Source organism: Loa loa (genome assembly GCF_000183805.2).
Source record: "Loa loa unplaced genomic scaffold supercont3.32, whole genome shotgun sequence".
In the NCBI taxonomy this organism is placed as follows: Eukaryota; Metazoa; Nematoda; class Chromadorea; order Rhabditida; family Onchocercidae; genus Loa; species Loa loa.
The window spans coordinates 376,723-393,925 of NW_018108212.1; the positions used below are offsets into that span (position 1 = coordinate 376,723).

At 31.7% G+C, this 17,203-nt stretch overlaps 2 protein-coding genes across 2 annotated transcripts; one reads left to right on the top strand and one right to left on the bottom strand.

The window, feature by feature from the left end:
- Positions 1-6,952: 6,952 nt before the first annotated feature.
- On the top strand, positions 6,953-10,832 carry LOAG_04409 (cuticlin 1; the record flags this gene model as incomplete). The annotated part of the gene is made up of 10 exons (XM_020446588.1): positions 6,953-7,027; positions 7,898-8,003; positions 8,356-8,492; positions 8,693-8,746; positions 9,093-9,181; positions 9,481-9,623; positions 9,692-9,770; positions 9,888-10,053; positions 10,343-10,444; positions 10,677-10,832. 10 exons carry the CDS (start codon positions 6,953-6,955, stop codon positions 10,830-10,832), a joined length of 1,107 nt encoding a protein of 368 aa, XP_020303097.1.
- A 2,919-nt stretch (positions 10,833-13,751) lies between these two features.
- Positions 13,752-16,547, bottom strand: LOAG_04410 (hypothetical protein; the record flags this gene model as incomplete). Its single annotated transcript, XM_003139947.2, has 8 exons — positions 13,752-14,027; positions 14,266-14,412; positions 14,773-14,933; positions 15,248-15,344; positions 15,489-15,602; positions 16,061-16,188; positions 16,289-16,422; positions 16,501-16,547. 8 exons carry the CDS (start codon positions 16,545-16,547, stop codon positions 13,752-13,754), a joined length of 1,104 nt encoding a protein of 367 aa, XP_003139995.2.
- Between the last annotated feature and the right edge of the window lie 656 nt (positions 16,548-17,203).

Below are 17,203 nucleotides of genomic sequence, written 5' to 3' on the forward strand. Positions count from 1 at the left end.
ATTTCTCGCTCCTTTTTCAACTCATTCCTTGTCGCGAAACTTCGAATATCGCGAAAGCTCCAAAATGAAAGTGAAATAATTAAATAAACCAATGTACAAATCAATCACACAAATTGTAACAATGTCATGAATCATTTAACCAATTTTTACATTCCTCAAATTCATTGTCTCATGCGTTTTTCTTTGTTATCATTATTTAAGTCCACATCCTTCCTTTTTTATGGCAACAAAGCACACTCATAAGCTAAATTTCTTTGTCTAAGAACCAATCTAATTGCAATGCTTAATGTTGCAAACAGAGCCTTTTGTTGCAAGCGGATTTTGACAGTTTTTTTTATCCAGGAGAAAATCTGATGTAATGTTTGTTATAACCACTCCCATCAAATACGCTCTTTGTATTAATTAAAATTGTATATATACTCAAAGCTATAACTAGATGATTATCATTTGCTTTTTCGGACACTTAACCAAGGACCGCACCGTACATTGTATCCTATACTGTTTCCGATATATATTTTTACTACTATCTTCTGCGGATTAATATCATCCTCCTGAACCGAACGAAGAATACCTTCTCAGAATATTCGTCTATGCCTAAAAACAAACCCTTCCAAATCAAACCTGACAAATCAAAAACTCTCATTTCAATGTTTCCTACATCTCTTGCCTTGTAGAAAATTATCGGGCTGGATCTCTACCAGAGTAAAGCCTTACTTAAGGTCATAAACAAAAAAGTATGATGGTAGATAAATATGTTGGTAGTAAATAGTAAGTCTTTGCAAATAGCAAATGGTGTAAATATCTAATATCCAAATCCAATATATAATGTTTTAAATATAACATGTAGTATGTTGCAAATATCTAATATCCATATCTAATATATGTCGTAACTAATATATATCTGATATGTTTCAAAACATCTAATATGTTGTAAATATCTAATATGTCGTATCTAATATATATATATATATCAAATATGTCTCAAATATCAGTGCTGAGAACTGATCATGGATAAAGAAAATGTTGACCGAATATTCTAATACCCTCACTGTAGCAAATATTTTTGCTAATAGCAAGTATCTCATAAATATAGCAAATATCCACATAATATTCAATAAATATGAAGCCGAAATATCCTTGTCAACCAAAAAATTGTTTCGTAACTTTCGCATCAGAATTTCAAGCATTTTTTGGAAAGTTCGCTTAAAATGAATTCAGACCCAATATGTTACTGCAACATTTCCATCTCATTTTATTTTATTTTAAAACTTATTTAGAATTTAATTATGACAATGAAAATGACAGCTTATAGTAATGTTATATATTTTATAGCCATTTATCAGTTCTAAAGGATTTTTTTGCGTATACATGTGATCTCACATGTTATAATGACTTAACAACAACGACAGTGTTTAGTGACAATGGTGATAACATTGCGACATGACAAGTATATCTGCAATGTAATAATTACTTGTCAGTGAAAAAGTATAATAAAATCATAAAAAAAGAAAAAAAAGTATAGCAAAATCATTTGTTCTCTTTCACAACGATAAAGAAAGTGAAAATAATTCGTCATCTGTCTTCATAAAAGTTTCAGCGAAATTCGAACCAAATTGAATCAAAATCAGATTGTGACAAAATCATTCATTGAGCACTCGTAAAATTCATCTCTGATCGTTTATTAAATTTTGAATATGATACTAATTATCAGAACTACAACGAGAATAATGCAAAAAATTATAATATAGCTGTGGGACACGTCACCAAAATGTACTTAATGAGGAATATTTCATTTAATTTTGTTAAAAGTATTTGCATTCAGCATCCTCATACTGTCTCCAATGTTCATCCAACCCCTTAATAACGTGGCTATTGTGGACTGTATTAGTTTCCTTCTGTGTGTCCTTCAAATTCGCAATTTTAAATGATCCATACGTTGATGGATGATGATTATTACTTTGCTCTCAACTTCTCTTATTCCATTCCTGTTCTGACTTCCCACTTCCATATGTCGGTATTTCTATTTTCGTGACACTTCAGTAAAGCATTAATTTAGTCTTATTTGCTTAACTTTCTCAGTTTACAGATATTACGATTGTAACCTAACTTCCTGATTTTTCCCATAAATTGTTTTGGGTATAACTAAAAAGTTAAAAGTTAGAAATTTTATGTATCTTTTGTTCTTCTATTTACGAAATATACTGCTGAAATGATTTCCCTCAAAATATTATTTTTTTTATACGTATTTCATTGGTTAGTTTAAAACTGATTGGTCAGCTAGTCCTCTGTCCCTTAATTGCTGAAGCTTTTGAAATTACTTTTTCAACATTAGCCGATGGTTAAATGTTTTAATGTAGAAGGACTAAACTAAGAATAATGTTTGCATGATGCCTTGGGTCAATTACTTCAATATAATACATGCATTAATAAGTGTGTACTTGGACTTGAAGTACCTTACAGTGACATGACACTACGACACTCTGCAACTATCGCCAATCAACAACAATAAAAGAAAAAGTAGTCTCCTACAATTGCATTGTAGACTGAATTGCGGGCACGGTCCTCATCTTCTACTCTTTTATTCTTTCTAAATCCTTCTCTTTCTCCACATAATTGAACGTTTATCATTTTCAGCTGCGACAAATCACTATTCCAAGGCTCTTAGAAATATGCCTACACTCTATTCGCTTTTCCAATTGTATCCTTCCAGTCATACTCCCTCCTGTTGCATACAGCCTCTTTTATCATCTTTATGCAAAACTGCTCCGTTTAAGGTGTCCCCTACCTTGTCACTTTCACTAAAAGTACTAATCTCCCCATATTCAGCCATTATGACCGTCTTATTCTTTGAATAGTATTAGTAGTCTTCTCGAAAGTAAAATTTGTCTCATTGCAAGTGTGAGAAGCTGAACTTACTAAATTTTACTTCTAATCCATCCCTCAGTGAATTATTGCCTATTTTTCGCATGTACTTATTTGACCCATCAATATCACATTGACTGATAGCAAGTTATCATTTCTCAATTTCTGATTTATTTTTACTTCAATATGTATTTCTTAATTTACTCACTTTTCTATTGGGAAAAAAAATTGGTTGTAATAATTACCGTTGTTACCAGTTTTCGAGATTATTTTCCTGGGAATATGATTAAGTGATTAATTGATTTTATAATTAATTTATATTATCTTATTACTCTGTTTTGCAAAATAATTAAGCGTTAAAAACTGTAAGGAAGTAAAGATAACATCACTTATGCTTTAATTAGACAATGATGGGATAGTAGAAGCGATGGTATGAATTGATGGCGATATGTGTATTGTTGTGAGGAGGAATGAATAAGGGGAGTGAATTTTAGGGATGCTATCATATTTCGCTAAATTTTTTGCTCGTTTTTTTCCTCTTCAATTTCCAGGACATGTTCCTTTCTCTTCATCACTATTAGTACTACATAATTTGCTTATCAATGTAAATCTCATGGTGTTAATGCAGATTGGCTTTTTTCCACTATAATTTGATTAATATCATAGATCAATTCAAGGGTTTCAGTGAGACGAATTCTAGATACTTTTATCATTAAATGCAAATTGAAATATCAAATGCCTTTTCAACTTCAAAAAACACCACTTCGAATAGTAATTATTACTCATAGTATTTGGCAATACATTTATTGGTTCTTATTTTTTTCGTTTCCTTTGTTTTTTTCGTCAATTGCATGTAAAATCATTGTTTTAATACATTTTCAAAAATGCAAAAAAGTGGAATTGAAATTGAACTTGAAACTTACATTTTATAACATATGGCTCAGTTTACATAATATAGGGCGCAAGAGGTTCATCGAATAATTCCAATGAAGCAAAATTCCAAATGATTAGCAAGTTTTTTATTTACAAAAGCGCCTCCAGGAAGAGCTGATGATACGACGCATCAGAAAGTTTCTTTTACCTATTGGCCAATTCGATAGTAGGTAAATGACAGAAAATTTGCTGAAAGATTATCCATTTTCAAAACTTCTGTTTTCCTCATTTATTCACATTTACACTCCGATTTGATTTAATGAATCTTTCCGTCAAAGGCATACTGAGTAGATTTCCGGCTATTTACTAGCAGCATCTACATGGATAAGTGGTCACTCTTTGAAATTTTCATTTAAAATGTGGGTAACGTTTTGATCAGAAAAATTTAAACATTTTGGATCTCACCTAAAATAGTAATGTTCGGATTATCATCCTTCTGTTTAGTTACAAAGTAAAGAATGTGGACAGGAAATGGCGTTAAAGAAAAGTAAGTGTCGACAACACGTTGACAAGCACGGAAAACTTGTTTGTTTTAATACTTAAAATGGTTTCCTTCCTGTATAAATTTCGATTTTATCTCGTTAATTTTTATTTGTTTTGCATCCCTAAAATATTAACTTTCTTTAAAGAAAGAAAAGAGAAAGGCTTAGGTTAAAAAACATTTTTCAATCATTAATCCATTAATGATCATAAAACAATCATAAAACGTCAAACATTATCGCAAGAATTAATCGTTACAATTTCTACCATTGAAATTAAACATTTCCATATAAAATTGTATTTGATCCCTTCAATTAGAGTTGGTGAGAATGATTTTGTCTTCCAGAGAATAATTCATTACGCTTATGATGGCTCAGTAGAAAGTTGAACAGAGAAATGATTGAGGATATGTATATATCTTTGGGCGGCCTTGTACCAAAAATCCAAATAGATGTAGATATTTATTCAGCGGCCTTGCACCAAATATTTTTATACCATTATCAATTATGGTACGGCCGAAAGTGATAGGTGGTTTATGAAGTGTGGAAGAAAGATTATTGACCTGCCAAAACTCTTTTCGCAATTATTCAGCTAGGTTCTCGTGACCTTTTTCCTATCTTCCTTATATTATTAATAGAAAAGCTATATTATCAACGCTGCGACATTATTCGGTGTCTCCAGCAGAAAAACTATCTAATTCAATTCCTTTGTTTTCAAATTATGTGCGACAAACTCATTGGTCATAAGTTCGTAAAACTTTTTACTTAACAAACCTTTGCTTTCCTTTTCTTTTTTCACCAATCCGCTTGGCTTGGCATTTTCCTATTGCAAATAAACTTCTTCAAATAGTTACTTGAAATGACAATTTTTATTGTGCCATCCACAGAGCCAAAATGTTTCGTCTGTGTGGTTCCCAGAAAAAAAAATAATATTTAAATAAAAATACAGCATCCTTATTTAAATATGAATCTTTATTGTAAATATGAATCCTTATTGTCCACCTTATGTGACCAGCCTAGGTTCCCTTCTACTTGTTTAACCTTGGCATTAGGGTTTGCAGGTGTTGAAGAAATGCAGTTAAAGAGATATAGTTAACAGTTGTGACAATTAAAAAGAAAGAAAAGTTCTTCCCTGCTTTACTGACATTTTCTCATGTTTTTTTAGCATATCTATGCTTCACATTTAAGTGTCAATCGAAAGAGATGTAACTTACTGAAAGACTTTGTCTCCACAAAGATTATTATTTCACAATTGAAAATGGTACCTCTGAGTTTATTGAAGATTAATCACGTCATCTTTCATTTTCCGCTCACTTTTTTCTTCAAATCACTCTTTGTTTAAATCGTTCGCCGACACAGCACAATAATATTTAATTAAAAATATAGTAACGTTTAATCGAATTTTATAAACTGAAAGAAATGTGAATTTTTAACACTTTTTAAATCATATTTTATAGCATATAGTGGTTTCAACATGATATTATTCGTATACAAAATATGAAGTCTTTCTCTCACCTTTTAAGCTAGATCAGTCATCTGATTTGATAGTCTCCATTCAACACAGTTTAAAATCAGACCCATCGCTTATGAGATAATTACAATTTATAGCAAAATAAATAGATATATGGCTTATAATTTTAGGATCAAAAATTAGTTACAACACTAGAAGTTTGTACAACTGGTCTACAGCAAAATTAGCCTACAAATAGGCGGTTATCAAAGCATATAGTAAATGATAGATATAAATATATTAGAGAAGAAGATGAGGAAATTGGATTTGACCGGATATCATGGATGTCTAGTCTTCTGGATTAAGAAATTTGCTAGATATCCTCACTATCATGCTAAATCCAGCTTTGCTAATTTTATCTTAGCATGAAATATTACACCTAATCTAAGTTAATTTATTCTCTTAGCAGAAGTTATTTGGGATTTTAACCTGTAATCGTGATCAGACAACAAAGTAATAGTAGAATACAAAAGGTAAAAAATTCCATACTTCTATTGAAAGATTTTGTCAAAATTAAACATTAAAAATCGATACTTTGAAATTTTTAAACGATAAAAGTGTGATTGTAAAAGTAATTGATGTAGTGGACATTTTTAATAATTGGTTTGAATAAAAAAGAAATTTGCATGAAATACACTTGTGAGGATAGTATCATATTAGAAATTCTTCGATTGCTAAAACATATGGAAACTTTGCTTATTCCTTATTGTTAATTTAACTTCATTTTTACATTTTTTCAATCTACCGCAATATACTTCTAAATTAGTGCAAGTTAACTTTTATGCTATTGTGTTTGTCTTAATTATTTTAATTTGGTAGAGTGCAAGTTCATCAAAAGCGGAATTTTTGATTGTAATTCATAAATCAATGAGCGCCTTACATGAAACGGAATTGTTGGACTGAGTGTGCTTGGACATTTGTAAATATAATATGTTTCAGATGTACATATTCCATAATAAATGTCAATGGATTAGAAACAAATTTTTATATGATATGCAGATTCATATATATGTTTCGTATGTATATGTATTCATATGTGTATATTCAAATTGATATTATTTCTTTCATTTTACCAGTAACTATGAAAAAGCGTCATGCGTTAGCAAAAGAAGTAATTATAATTAGAATTCAAAAGTTCCATTTTCAGAAAGCAGGCGAAATATCCGAAATGCTTTTGAGGTACCACTTCTCCAATTTATTATATTTATTGTGGTTCGGGTTCGTCTTACGCAAATCATCTGAAGTAAGTCCATTTATACATCATTTCCTGTTAATTTATTAACTGTTGCTGTGATACTGCCTTTTCTGGAATTTGAATATCAATATGAATTCTCATATTTGATCCAGCCGGAGCATTCAGCCAGTAAATGTAAGAGCGGAAAACTTCTGTGACGAAAAGAAAAGAGAAATACTTGTTTGGAAGCAATAACTGAAATTTGTAGAACTTCTAGCTGACTGGCTACAATCATGAAAGCTACAATCATGAAACTGAAGCTTTTGGGAAATTTACATAATTAGTTTTGATTTTAAATACATATTTATCAAAATCGGCGTGATTGCATCAGCAGTGAATGAATGAAAAGATCAAGAAAGTTCTTCTCAAGCATATTCAACTAACCATCATTTCCATTATTACTATTCTGATTAACTCAGTTTTTGAAAAACGAAGGCTAAGAATGGTTGAAATGAGAACCTTGACATCTTCCTAGGATGATTGGAGGAAATATGTGTGAGCAGTGTGAGCTTCCTTTCTTTCTTTTCCTCATCATCTTTTTGAAAATCAAATTGATTCTGGTCGTTTCAAACATTCAAAAATGATGATAAATTGTTGATTGGCCTAGGTAGAGCAATTTGTAGCTCGGAACAATTATTTCTTTTCCAAATCTGCTGATTTCTAAAATTTTAGCTCTGAAAATTTAATAAATATTTACATGAATTAGAAAAGAACAAAAAAAAAAATTTCTAAAAAATGAAACATGTTAAGCTTTTGATTTAATTATGCCTATTTATAAATCCGATCTTTGCAATAACTTAGTTTATGTGTCTTCATATTCATTTCATGAATATTTTACTTATCAATTAAATAATCGAAGTGATTTTGAATTTATTGCAGACGGGTTTAACGATCGAAACAGACAATGGTTTGGTTGGATCGCCGGAAATAAAGTGTAATCCGGAAACCATTGAATTAGCATTCAAAACCAAACGAGAATTCCGAGGTGAATTTTATATTTCATATCCTATTAGTCTCTTCGATATTATTTAATTATTCGATTTACTTTAATGTCTATTTTCACCTCGTCATTTCTATAAATTCACTATTCAGCCTACTCTTTTATGTCTCATTCTTCCACCTTATCCAGGAATGATAATTCCTGGATAAATCTTTATTCTACCTAAATATTGAGATATTCAATAAAGTTTTTATTTTGTCACCTTGATGTATACCTGACGTATGGTGTCAACTGTTAAATTTGTTGATTGAAACATCAGCTTGAACAAAAATCACTATCAGAATTTTGTAAATATTTATTTGACCAATAGATCAGAAATTGTTTAATTGATATTTAGGTAAAGTATTTGTGAAAGGTCACTATAACAACCCAAACTGTCGAGTTGATTATGGGAAGCCAATCTTAGACAGCAAAAATCCAGTAGGCAGTATTACATTAAGTCATGGGCAGTGCGATATGAATCGACAACGAATGGTATGGTAACATTTTTAAATTAAAAATATATAATATAAATTCTAACTATAATATAATATAAATGAGCATAATATAAATTCATATTCTCCAACTTTTTCAATGGAAATAGCGTTTTCTTCCTTCTTTAAAGAAGATTTATTTGTATTCATTTAGTTAATTTTAATTAGTTTTAATTTAATATTTTTTGCACTTAATTATAGATCCAACCTGAAGGCATGCAGCTTTCAACAATCCTTGTTATCAGTTTTCATCCGGTAGGTTCATGATCCTTTGAAATTATTTTTGCTATATGACGCATGGAATATAGCATTCTTCCAAGCCGTAAATGTATCAGCATCTCAACTTGATATATTCTATACCAATTCATATCTATGATTTAATGAACGATTATTTTACCGGAAAGGGAAAAGACAGAAAAGGAAAGAAAGAGAAAACAAAAGAAATAGGAAAAAGAGTGGGAGACAATACAGGAAAAATATTATTGTTCTATTCTTTGGATTAAGAATAAATGCTCAGCTTTTGAATCATAGATTAGGCTGATAAGCTAACTTTTCTGTCTCTCCGTTCGACCAGCCAATGTGAACATGTTGTAAATTTTAGTTATTTATAACGAAACTTGACCGAGCTTTTCACATCAGATGCATGTATCGGGAGATCGTACGCGCAGTTTCTTCCGGAATCGAAGTGAGGTTCGTTTTTTGTCATTTAGTATGAGATTGCAACTGGATCTGCTTCTGGTGCATCAAACAGACGAGATCCGGGTGTAATCAAGCTCTCAGTTGAAATATTATGGAGTTTGACGGAAACAGCAGAGTTCAGCGAAACTTAAATGACCATTCTGCAATGTGTTGCAGGGAATATTTGTACATATTTACTTATATTTGTTTCATCAAAATTTCAAATTAAAAAATTTTCCGATTGAAATTGAGGAAATTCTCAGTGCTAAAATGATTCAATTTTTGCAAAATTTTATAATAATTCTGTGCAGTGCGATAGCAACACAAGGGTTGGAATACCAGTATCCATTTCCAAACTGCATCTATACGATTCGCAGGGATGAAATTGACGGACCGATATTGAAGTACGCAAGAGTTGGTGACCAAATCGTTCATCGTTGGGAGTGTTTATCTGGTATGATTTCTTATGCACAGATACGGAAAACAGATTAATTTTTAATTCTTGCATACCACATATTTCAGATGTTTATGGTTTGTTGGTCCATAACTGTTATGTGGAAGATGGACAAGGGGAGAAGCAAATTATCATAGATGAGAACGGGTAAGTCTTGTTAGTCATCTGATCAAAGTCAGAATGTAGAATATTTCCTGGCATTTTCTGCAGTAGAATTTCTAATCTGAAATACATCGGATCTGAAGTTTCGTGGTAGTACTTCAGGTGTCACACGGACAGAACAGTTTTGGGTGACCCCACGTATGTGGAATCTCTCAACATGGCATATCGTGAATCACTGGTATTCAAATTCGCTGATCGGATTATTGTTCAATTCAAATGTCAAATTCGTCTGTGCGTTAGAGACGGTGGTGGCTGTATTGGTATTACTGTAAGTTACTTATTTGTTTACATACCGGAAATATTGAGTAAGGAGACCTACTTGACGGTACTTAATACCTGAAGATAGGTTTCTTTACTGAATGTTTCCGATATATCTCTTGTATGAAACCTGGACGTACATTCACAAGGAAGAGTTCCGCATGCAAGTACGGTTTTAACAGCTCTTTGATCTCAAAGCAACTGAACTATATCATATTGTATTTATGTCACCACTGTCTCCACACTTTCCTCTTCTTATTTGCTGTTCAAAAAAAAGGAAAAAAAAATGGAAATTATAGCCGCCGATGTGTTACGACGAGAAAGAGAAAACAAACGAAGTATTTGTAACAACAGATGATTCTGTGGTTAATCACGCAATAAAATTGAACGATGTCACTGACGTGAGTTGACAGGTCTTGTTTACTCTTTAAAATTAACTATCCACCTGCAGTTATATCGATTAATCTTGATCCATAAATCTAAAATGTTATGAAAGACCACTGTTCTGAAAAAATAATTGAAAACTGAGGACAAAAAGGAATTAGAGCGGAACTAAGCCTTTGAATTCAAAAATTTACAAAACATTTTTTTTCCAATAAAATAGTTGAAATACTGCAGATAGTAAGGTTACAGATTCACTCAAAAAAGCGTCGTCTAATGCGATCTTCGGTATCTGAAAGATCAAGACTCATAGTTGATGCCGATTTAATATCACAGCTTGTTTATGTGCTGGATGCCGATGATGATGATGGTGCAGGTGATGAGCTCCGTAATTTTCACAAAAATTAATCTTTTCAGATTGACGTTTTTTCGGGTGTAATTTTCACAAAAAATAATTTCTGCATCTATTAGACGTAATTTTTGTTTAAAATTGATTAAATCTTTCTATGTAATTATAACTTTACGTTTTATTTCTGCACTTGTATACCTTGCTAATTTATTTATAACAACTCTTCATTATCCCAACCATCTTACATATTTATTATATGATCACAAACTTGAGTTAATTAATTGTAAATTGGAAACTTTTAGATGAGCACAGTGATCGGCTAAGGCAAAACACGTTAGAAGTATGTGTAAGTAATACATTATTTGCAATGCTCATATGTGTTATGGTTGTTGCGTTTCTGGTTCTAACTACAACTGCTATATGGCTCATGCATCGGTGGCTCAGGCTAGTTTTTAGATCACAAATCAGCTGGATTAAGCTTATATGGACCAGTACTTTTACATATGATACTTTCTAACCACTTCACAAATCAGCGACCAAAACTAGGTACTTAAGAAGGAATTAAGTCTTCGTTTAACAGGGTTTTAGGAGCAACGTTATTCTTATAATTTATTGAATGTTTTATTCTTAGGAATGATCTACTCATCCTTCCTATCATTTCAGGTCATCTGGAAGTACTATAAATGAATATGATAAAAAACAACACACCAGCTATGTATGCGTACTAAAATAGCTTCATTCCCTGTTTATCCATATTAGCTGATGATACTGAAAAGAGAATGACGACGATATAAGAATGACGATGACAAAGTAAAGCTCATTTGTGACGATTCCGCCTACATATGTATAAAATTACATGCACTGCAGAAATTTTTTAGAGCCTCCAGAAAGTGCATAAAGTAATAAAAAACTTATTGGTTGTTTTTTTTTTCTCAAATACCTGACCATTACCTGATCGTTTATGGATGTTGCACCACTGTCCTCATATGAGTTCGTCCTTTATTGTGTTTTAATTGAGAGATCGGTTATAATGAGACTCTTTGCAGAGGTGGGCAACTTTTGATGACCATAATTATGCGTCTTTAAGGTCAAACTCTCAGTTAAACAAGCTATGTCAAGGCTAAATCATCATCTTGAATCGATTTACACTCCTTTTTCCATACTTTTTGTTCGGCCAAATGATGAAATTTTTGCTCTCAATAGTTTATGGCTTAAGAATACATTTCATTTGCTGGAAATTGTTGCCAGTCGGAGGGAATGCAAAATGAAACTAATGGAATAATTAATTATTATTGAATTACTTCATTGGATATTAAAGACATTGAATTATTTTAGCAACTGAGCTGGATATTTTTGCCTCATTCCGTAAATAAAGACTAAAGTGAAAACATTTTTACCAAATTATTCTGATTCCCCTATCGAATTTTAGCATTGTTCTTTGGTCTATCATCCTATTTTCTTGAATATTCCTTTGTATTTTGTATCTTAATCACTAAGTTAAACTGATAGAGTATAGTGATTAAGTTAAAGAATAATGAATAATGTATTCTGTGAAATGTGTAATCGAAATGGTATGGTATGGCATGGTATGATATAGTATGGTATGGTATGGTATGGTATGGTATTGTATTGTATCGTTTCGTTCCATGCATTGTTCACTTCACCTTGACAAGCCGGTAGTTTTTGATTAAATATTATTATATTTGCGGGTTTGATTTGGTATTTCTGCCCACTACAAGTTCGAATTAATGGGTCTTTTGAAATATTGTCGAGTGAAACCTCTTTACTCCAAAATCACTGATGAATTGGAAATTGCACTTCGAATATCACTTCGATTAGATGGTTTTCAAACTTTCCATAAATTGTATTTCATGCAGTAAAGATAATCAATTTATAGCATTAATATCGCGATGAATTTTGAATGAAAGATGTGGAAGATATCAAGGAGAGATACCTTACCATTTTGATATATTTGTATGAATAGGAATCAATGATTTGAGAAATACTGTTTGCTACACTTTTCTGTTACGCGGTATTTCCCAATGCACATTTCATGTTTCGAATGTGTTTTTTGATATAATTTGGGGATTCAGAAAAAGTCTCTTCTTTGTTAATTATTAGTCAGTTACTAGTCTTTCCATTACTTATTATCTTAAATTAGTAGCGAAGACTGTTTAAAAGAAAATTTAAAGCATCACAGGTTTTCTTTTTTTTGAGAGAGAGTGATATGATATTTTATAAAGATTTGATTCAAAATTGACTCTGAACAGGCTAAAATGATAGTTAAGTTTTAAAACTAAGACTAAAAGTTTTAAAAAAGAATCGAGGGAGAAATCGAAATTTATGTTTTTTGTTTTAAAGCTTTTAAACTTTAAAAATTTATGTTTCTTGTTTGTTTGTTTATTTGTTTGTTTGTTTGTTTTTTTTTTGTTTTAAAAGGACACAATTCTTAGACTTCATTGTTGCTTCTGAATTTCTTATTAAATTTTATTTATCCGCTTTCGGACTGTGTTATTGTTTGCCCATGATATTTGGGTTAACTCTAATAATAATAATTTCGACAACAAGTGTGGATAATATGTGGTACTCATTTTCCCCTCACTAATCAGAATTAACAGGAAGCAATCCGTTCAGAGATCTTTTTGGCGTTACGTAAAAATGTAATTTTTCTAAAACATATTATAAACAAGATAATTGGTGCTACAGTTACAATGGGATGTTTCTTATAAGATGTATTCTTCCATTGCTGATTCTGGATTCAATACCTGAGTATTGGAATTCTGAAAAAAGTAGCGCAGTATTGATTGCTTCCATTTTATCAGCACAATTAAGTTATTAAACTTGATCTGGGATTATATCTATCTGCATTAACTCTCTTTCAGAGTTAAGATTATCAATGGAAGTTGAAAGCGATTGCTTACAGTTAATGGCATCAATCATACTTATATTACAAAGCAGAGTTTGATAATTTCCCCTACTCATTTGAAAAAATATGAAACCTCATAAACGGATGACAAATTCCGCGGTGAGTAACTGCTGGTATATTGATCATTGAAGTGTTTCTTTCTTACCGCGAAACGTGCTGAACTTCTCCGCCTACTCCGAAATGTTGACCTGTCATGTTCTGCTATAGGCAGGGGGTAATTTCGTCCTCCACTCTTCTGCGGCTTACTCGAATTAAAAGTTGGGTTTTCACTTCCTTTCGATGCCACTGTCGGAGCATATTCTGACGGATTCGACTGACTAATGTAGCACTGAAATAGGACGATAAACTTTTAAAAAGTCTTTTGTCCATGTGATGTGACAAGATTAAAGCCGTTGAGCGTTTCGATTCAAGGTATCAACAATTACATTGAAAGTATGCGCTAAAATGATTACCTGAACTGACAATTCTTCCATACATATCCTGTAAACGGTTTTCGGTAAAGTTCAGTTTTGCTTTTCTAGACATTCTAGCTTATTTTCGTTTTTTTCATGCATATATAAACAAACGTGACAAACTGTATCAGCAGGTAGAAATGCATGTTGATGATGATCGTTTGCATGGTACGAACTGGCAGTATTACAAATAAACTTCTGGGAGAATATTCCAGTCATTGGCGTCAAACCGCTCTTGCTTTCGTCAAATCCAGCCCTTAGCTGTAAGAACTAGTTATATTATATTAATTATATTAGGATTATTTTTGTTTTGAAACAAATGCTCCAATTTCCGTCACCAATGCTTTTTGTTTTAATTAATTGACTTTCCCTGAGCACTTTTTCTGTTAATTTCCTTTTTAATTTATCAAAAACATAGTTGCATAATGTAAATTACTGACAACTTGATAGTTTGATTGAAATGCTGCAAGAATATATACAATGAAGGAAAAACCATTTCATTTAGCTATGACAAAAAATTTTACGAATTAAGATGCATTTCAAAGTTTACTTTAACTCGCCATATTTAATCTAAAACTCTTGTGTTAAGAATTACATAAAACGTGGAACTATAAAGCGCACCTGGTCAACAAGACATGCAGTGAATATAACCCAGGCATGGCCAGCACCAGGTAAGTCCCTAACAGCTTCCTGTCCCAGCACCACATCAACAATAATTTCACCAAGTTTCTCCCAGTAATTCCCTGTGAAACCATATGGTCGAAGCTTACCATGTATTTTACCTGCAAGCAGGATAGGTTGAAATTGCTAAATAAATAATAAAATATATTGGAAAAGTGCTTTCTTCAAACTATTTGACAAATATTTCAGATTAAACTTCTATTCGATTGATTCCAAACCATTTTTTTTAACTTGCATTACTCGTTTAATTACTCTGATAACAATTAAGCCCAATGCTTTAGTTTCTGCAACTTAGCAGACTAACACTCGTAATTTTAATCTCTGTTTATTAATTTCTGCCCTTTCTAATATCTCTAATAACTTTATAAATCATTATTTTTCTATGAAACAATAATCAATAGAATGCTGAAATTACCGAGTAAGAAAGGATCGTAATCACTTCCTGTGTCATTCCTTTTTTCGTCGCTTACTTCAAGATTTTTAATCCCATAATCGATCAACTTCACTGTCTCCTAAAATCGCTTTTCTCCAATACAATATCTTCGAAAGAGAGAGAAAGAGAAAAAAGCACGACTACAAAAAATTCATTGCTATTTCTGCCATTTTTAGCAGAAATGATGGATATTTGATTTTACATAAATTCAGCATTTTTTTACCTTCGCATGATCTCTTGGTGTGGCCGTTTCGCTGTGTGACATTGCGGACAAAAAGGTCCGTGTTGTAAACATTTCCCAAATTCCAGGTAACTGCCTTAGAAGACGCTCATACACCTAAACCAAGACATGGTTTGTTTCTTTACTCAAAGATATACTTTAAGCTTAATTAAAATTTAAATACGATCAAATTTATTAAGAAGGAAGAGAGAAGGATTATATAAGAGAGTGAAAGAAGAAAGGAGTAAACGAAGATCTGAACGTGGAATGGAGTTGTTAGAAGTTTTCTAAACTTTTTTAATATTCCACCAAAAATTATAATTGTGCTTGAACATAGTAAAATTGCAATTAGCCAAGCACTAAGATTTTGTAATTAATCATTGAAAGAATACTGATCTTAATACTAAAAGTAGAATCCATTTGTAGATGGGAAGCATGTATGACATCATCTACAATTTCATATTATCTTAATTCTTCATTTTTACTTTGCTTTCCTAGATTCTAAATTGGTTCGATTATTATTGAATCATTGAAAAATTTAGATTAAAATGAGAATAACATATGGTATGAATAACCTCTTCGAAAACATTTTCGACTCGTTTTCCACCATTCTTAGTTTGTAAACGATGCCATGTGAAGCGAAGAAATCGTTTTTGGAGTCGGTTCAATCTTGAGTCATAATCATAATGTTTTAAAACCGGTCCTGCAAGATAGCTATGCAAAAATTACGGAAATAAACGAAAGCCCTAATAAGTAAAATTTGGAAGCTAAAAAATCAGTTCCTGCTTCTAAAAGTCACTTACCGATAACAGGAGCAGATACACTTGGCATGCTAGATGACCGACGTAAATGAGAAGGCATTGTAAGATCGCTTAAATCTAAATCCGTTTCGACTCCATCTGGTAATGAGGAATCTCTCTTCTGCCTAATAGCCTTTCTGAAAGTGCATGGTCGCAGGAACGAAATAAATTTAATGAACAATCTATTTTTGCTTCCATTAATTTACTAGCGTTACATAATCCCGAATATGGATAGGGAAGCAACAATCGGATTTCCTAACATAATATCCTGAAATGCAGTACATATGCAAATTCAATTAGCTTTTTGCTATTTTCATGTTGCGCTGCTTATAGCTAGAAAACTGTCGTATAGTTCTGCATGTGTAATACCATCAGTGAAATATTTCATAATTCTAATTGAGATGTGTAAAATATTACTTCTGAGAATATGTTCTAGGTGAAATTCTGGTAGTATAATAATATTCTCATAATGCGAATGAAAATGTCATCGATCAATGGACATAACTTGGAAACGCATTGAAATTTTATCTGATTTCATGTTACATAGTCTAACTAGAAGTGAAATGAAAATTTCACTTAGCATAAAAATGATATGAAACTCAAATCGGTGATCTCTACAAAAGCAAGAGAAGGGCAAATTGTTCTAATTTCTTAGGGATTTTGAAAAATACATTAACAGACTGAGGTCACTTTGACCTTTCCATAATATTAAAATCTAAATGCAAAGGGATCAGTGGTTGCGAGCTTTACATAAATAACAAAAAGTTTTCTGGCAGTGATAGATAAAAAAAATTAAGCGGAAATTTATTATTCCAATTACTAGGACAGGAGAGCATTAATAGATGTAAACAATGAAACTATAATTTGTTTACATTGAGAGCACTTCCTCTGTGCTTATCAATTTCGTCAGTATTGATG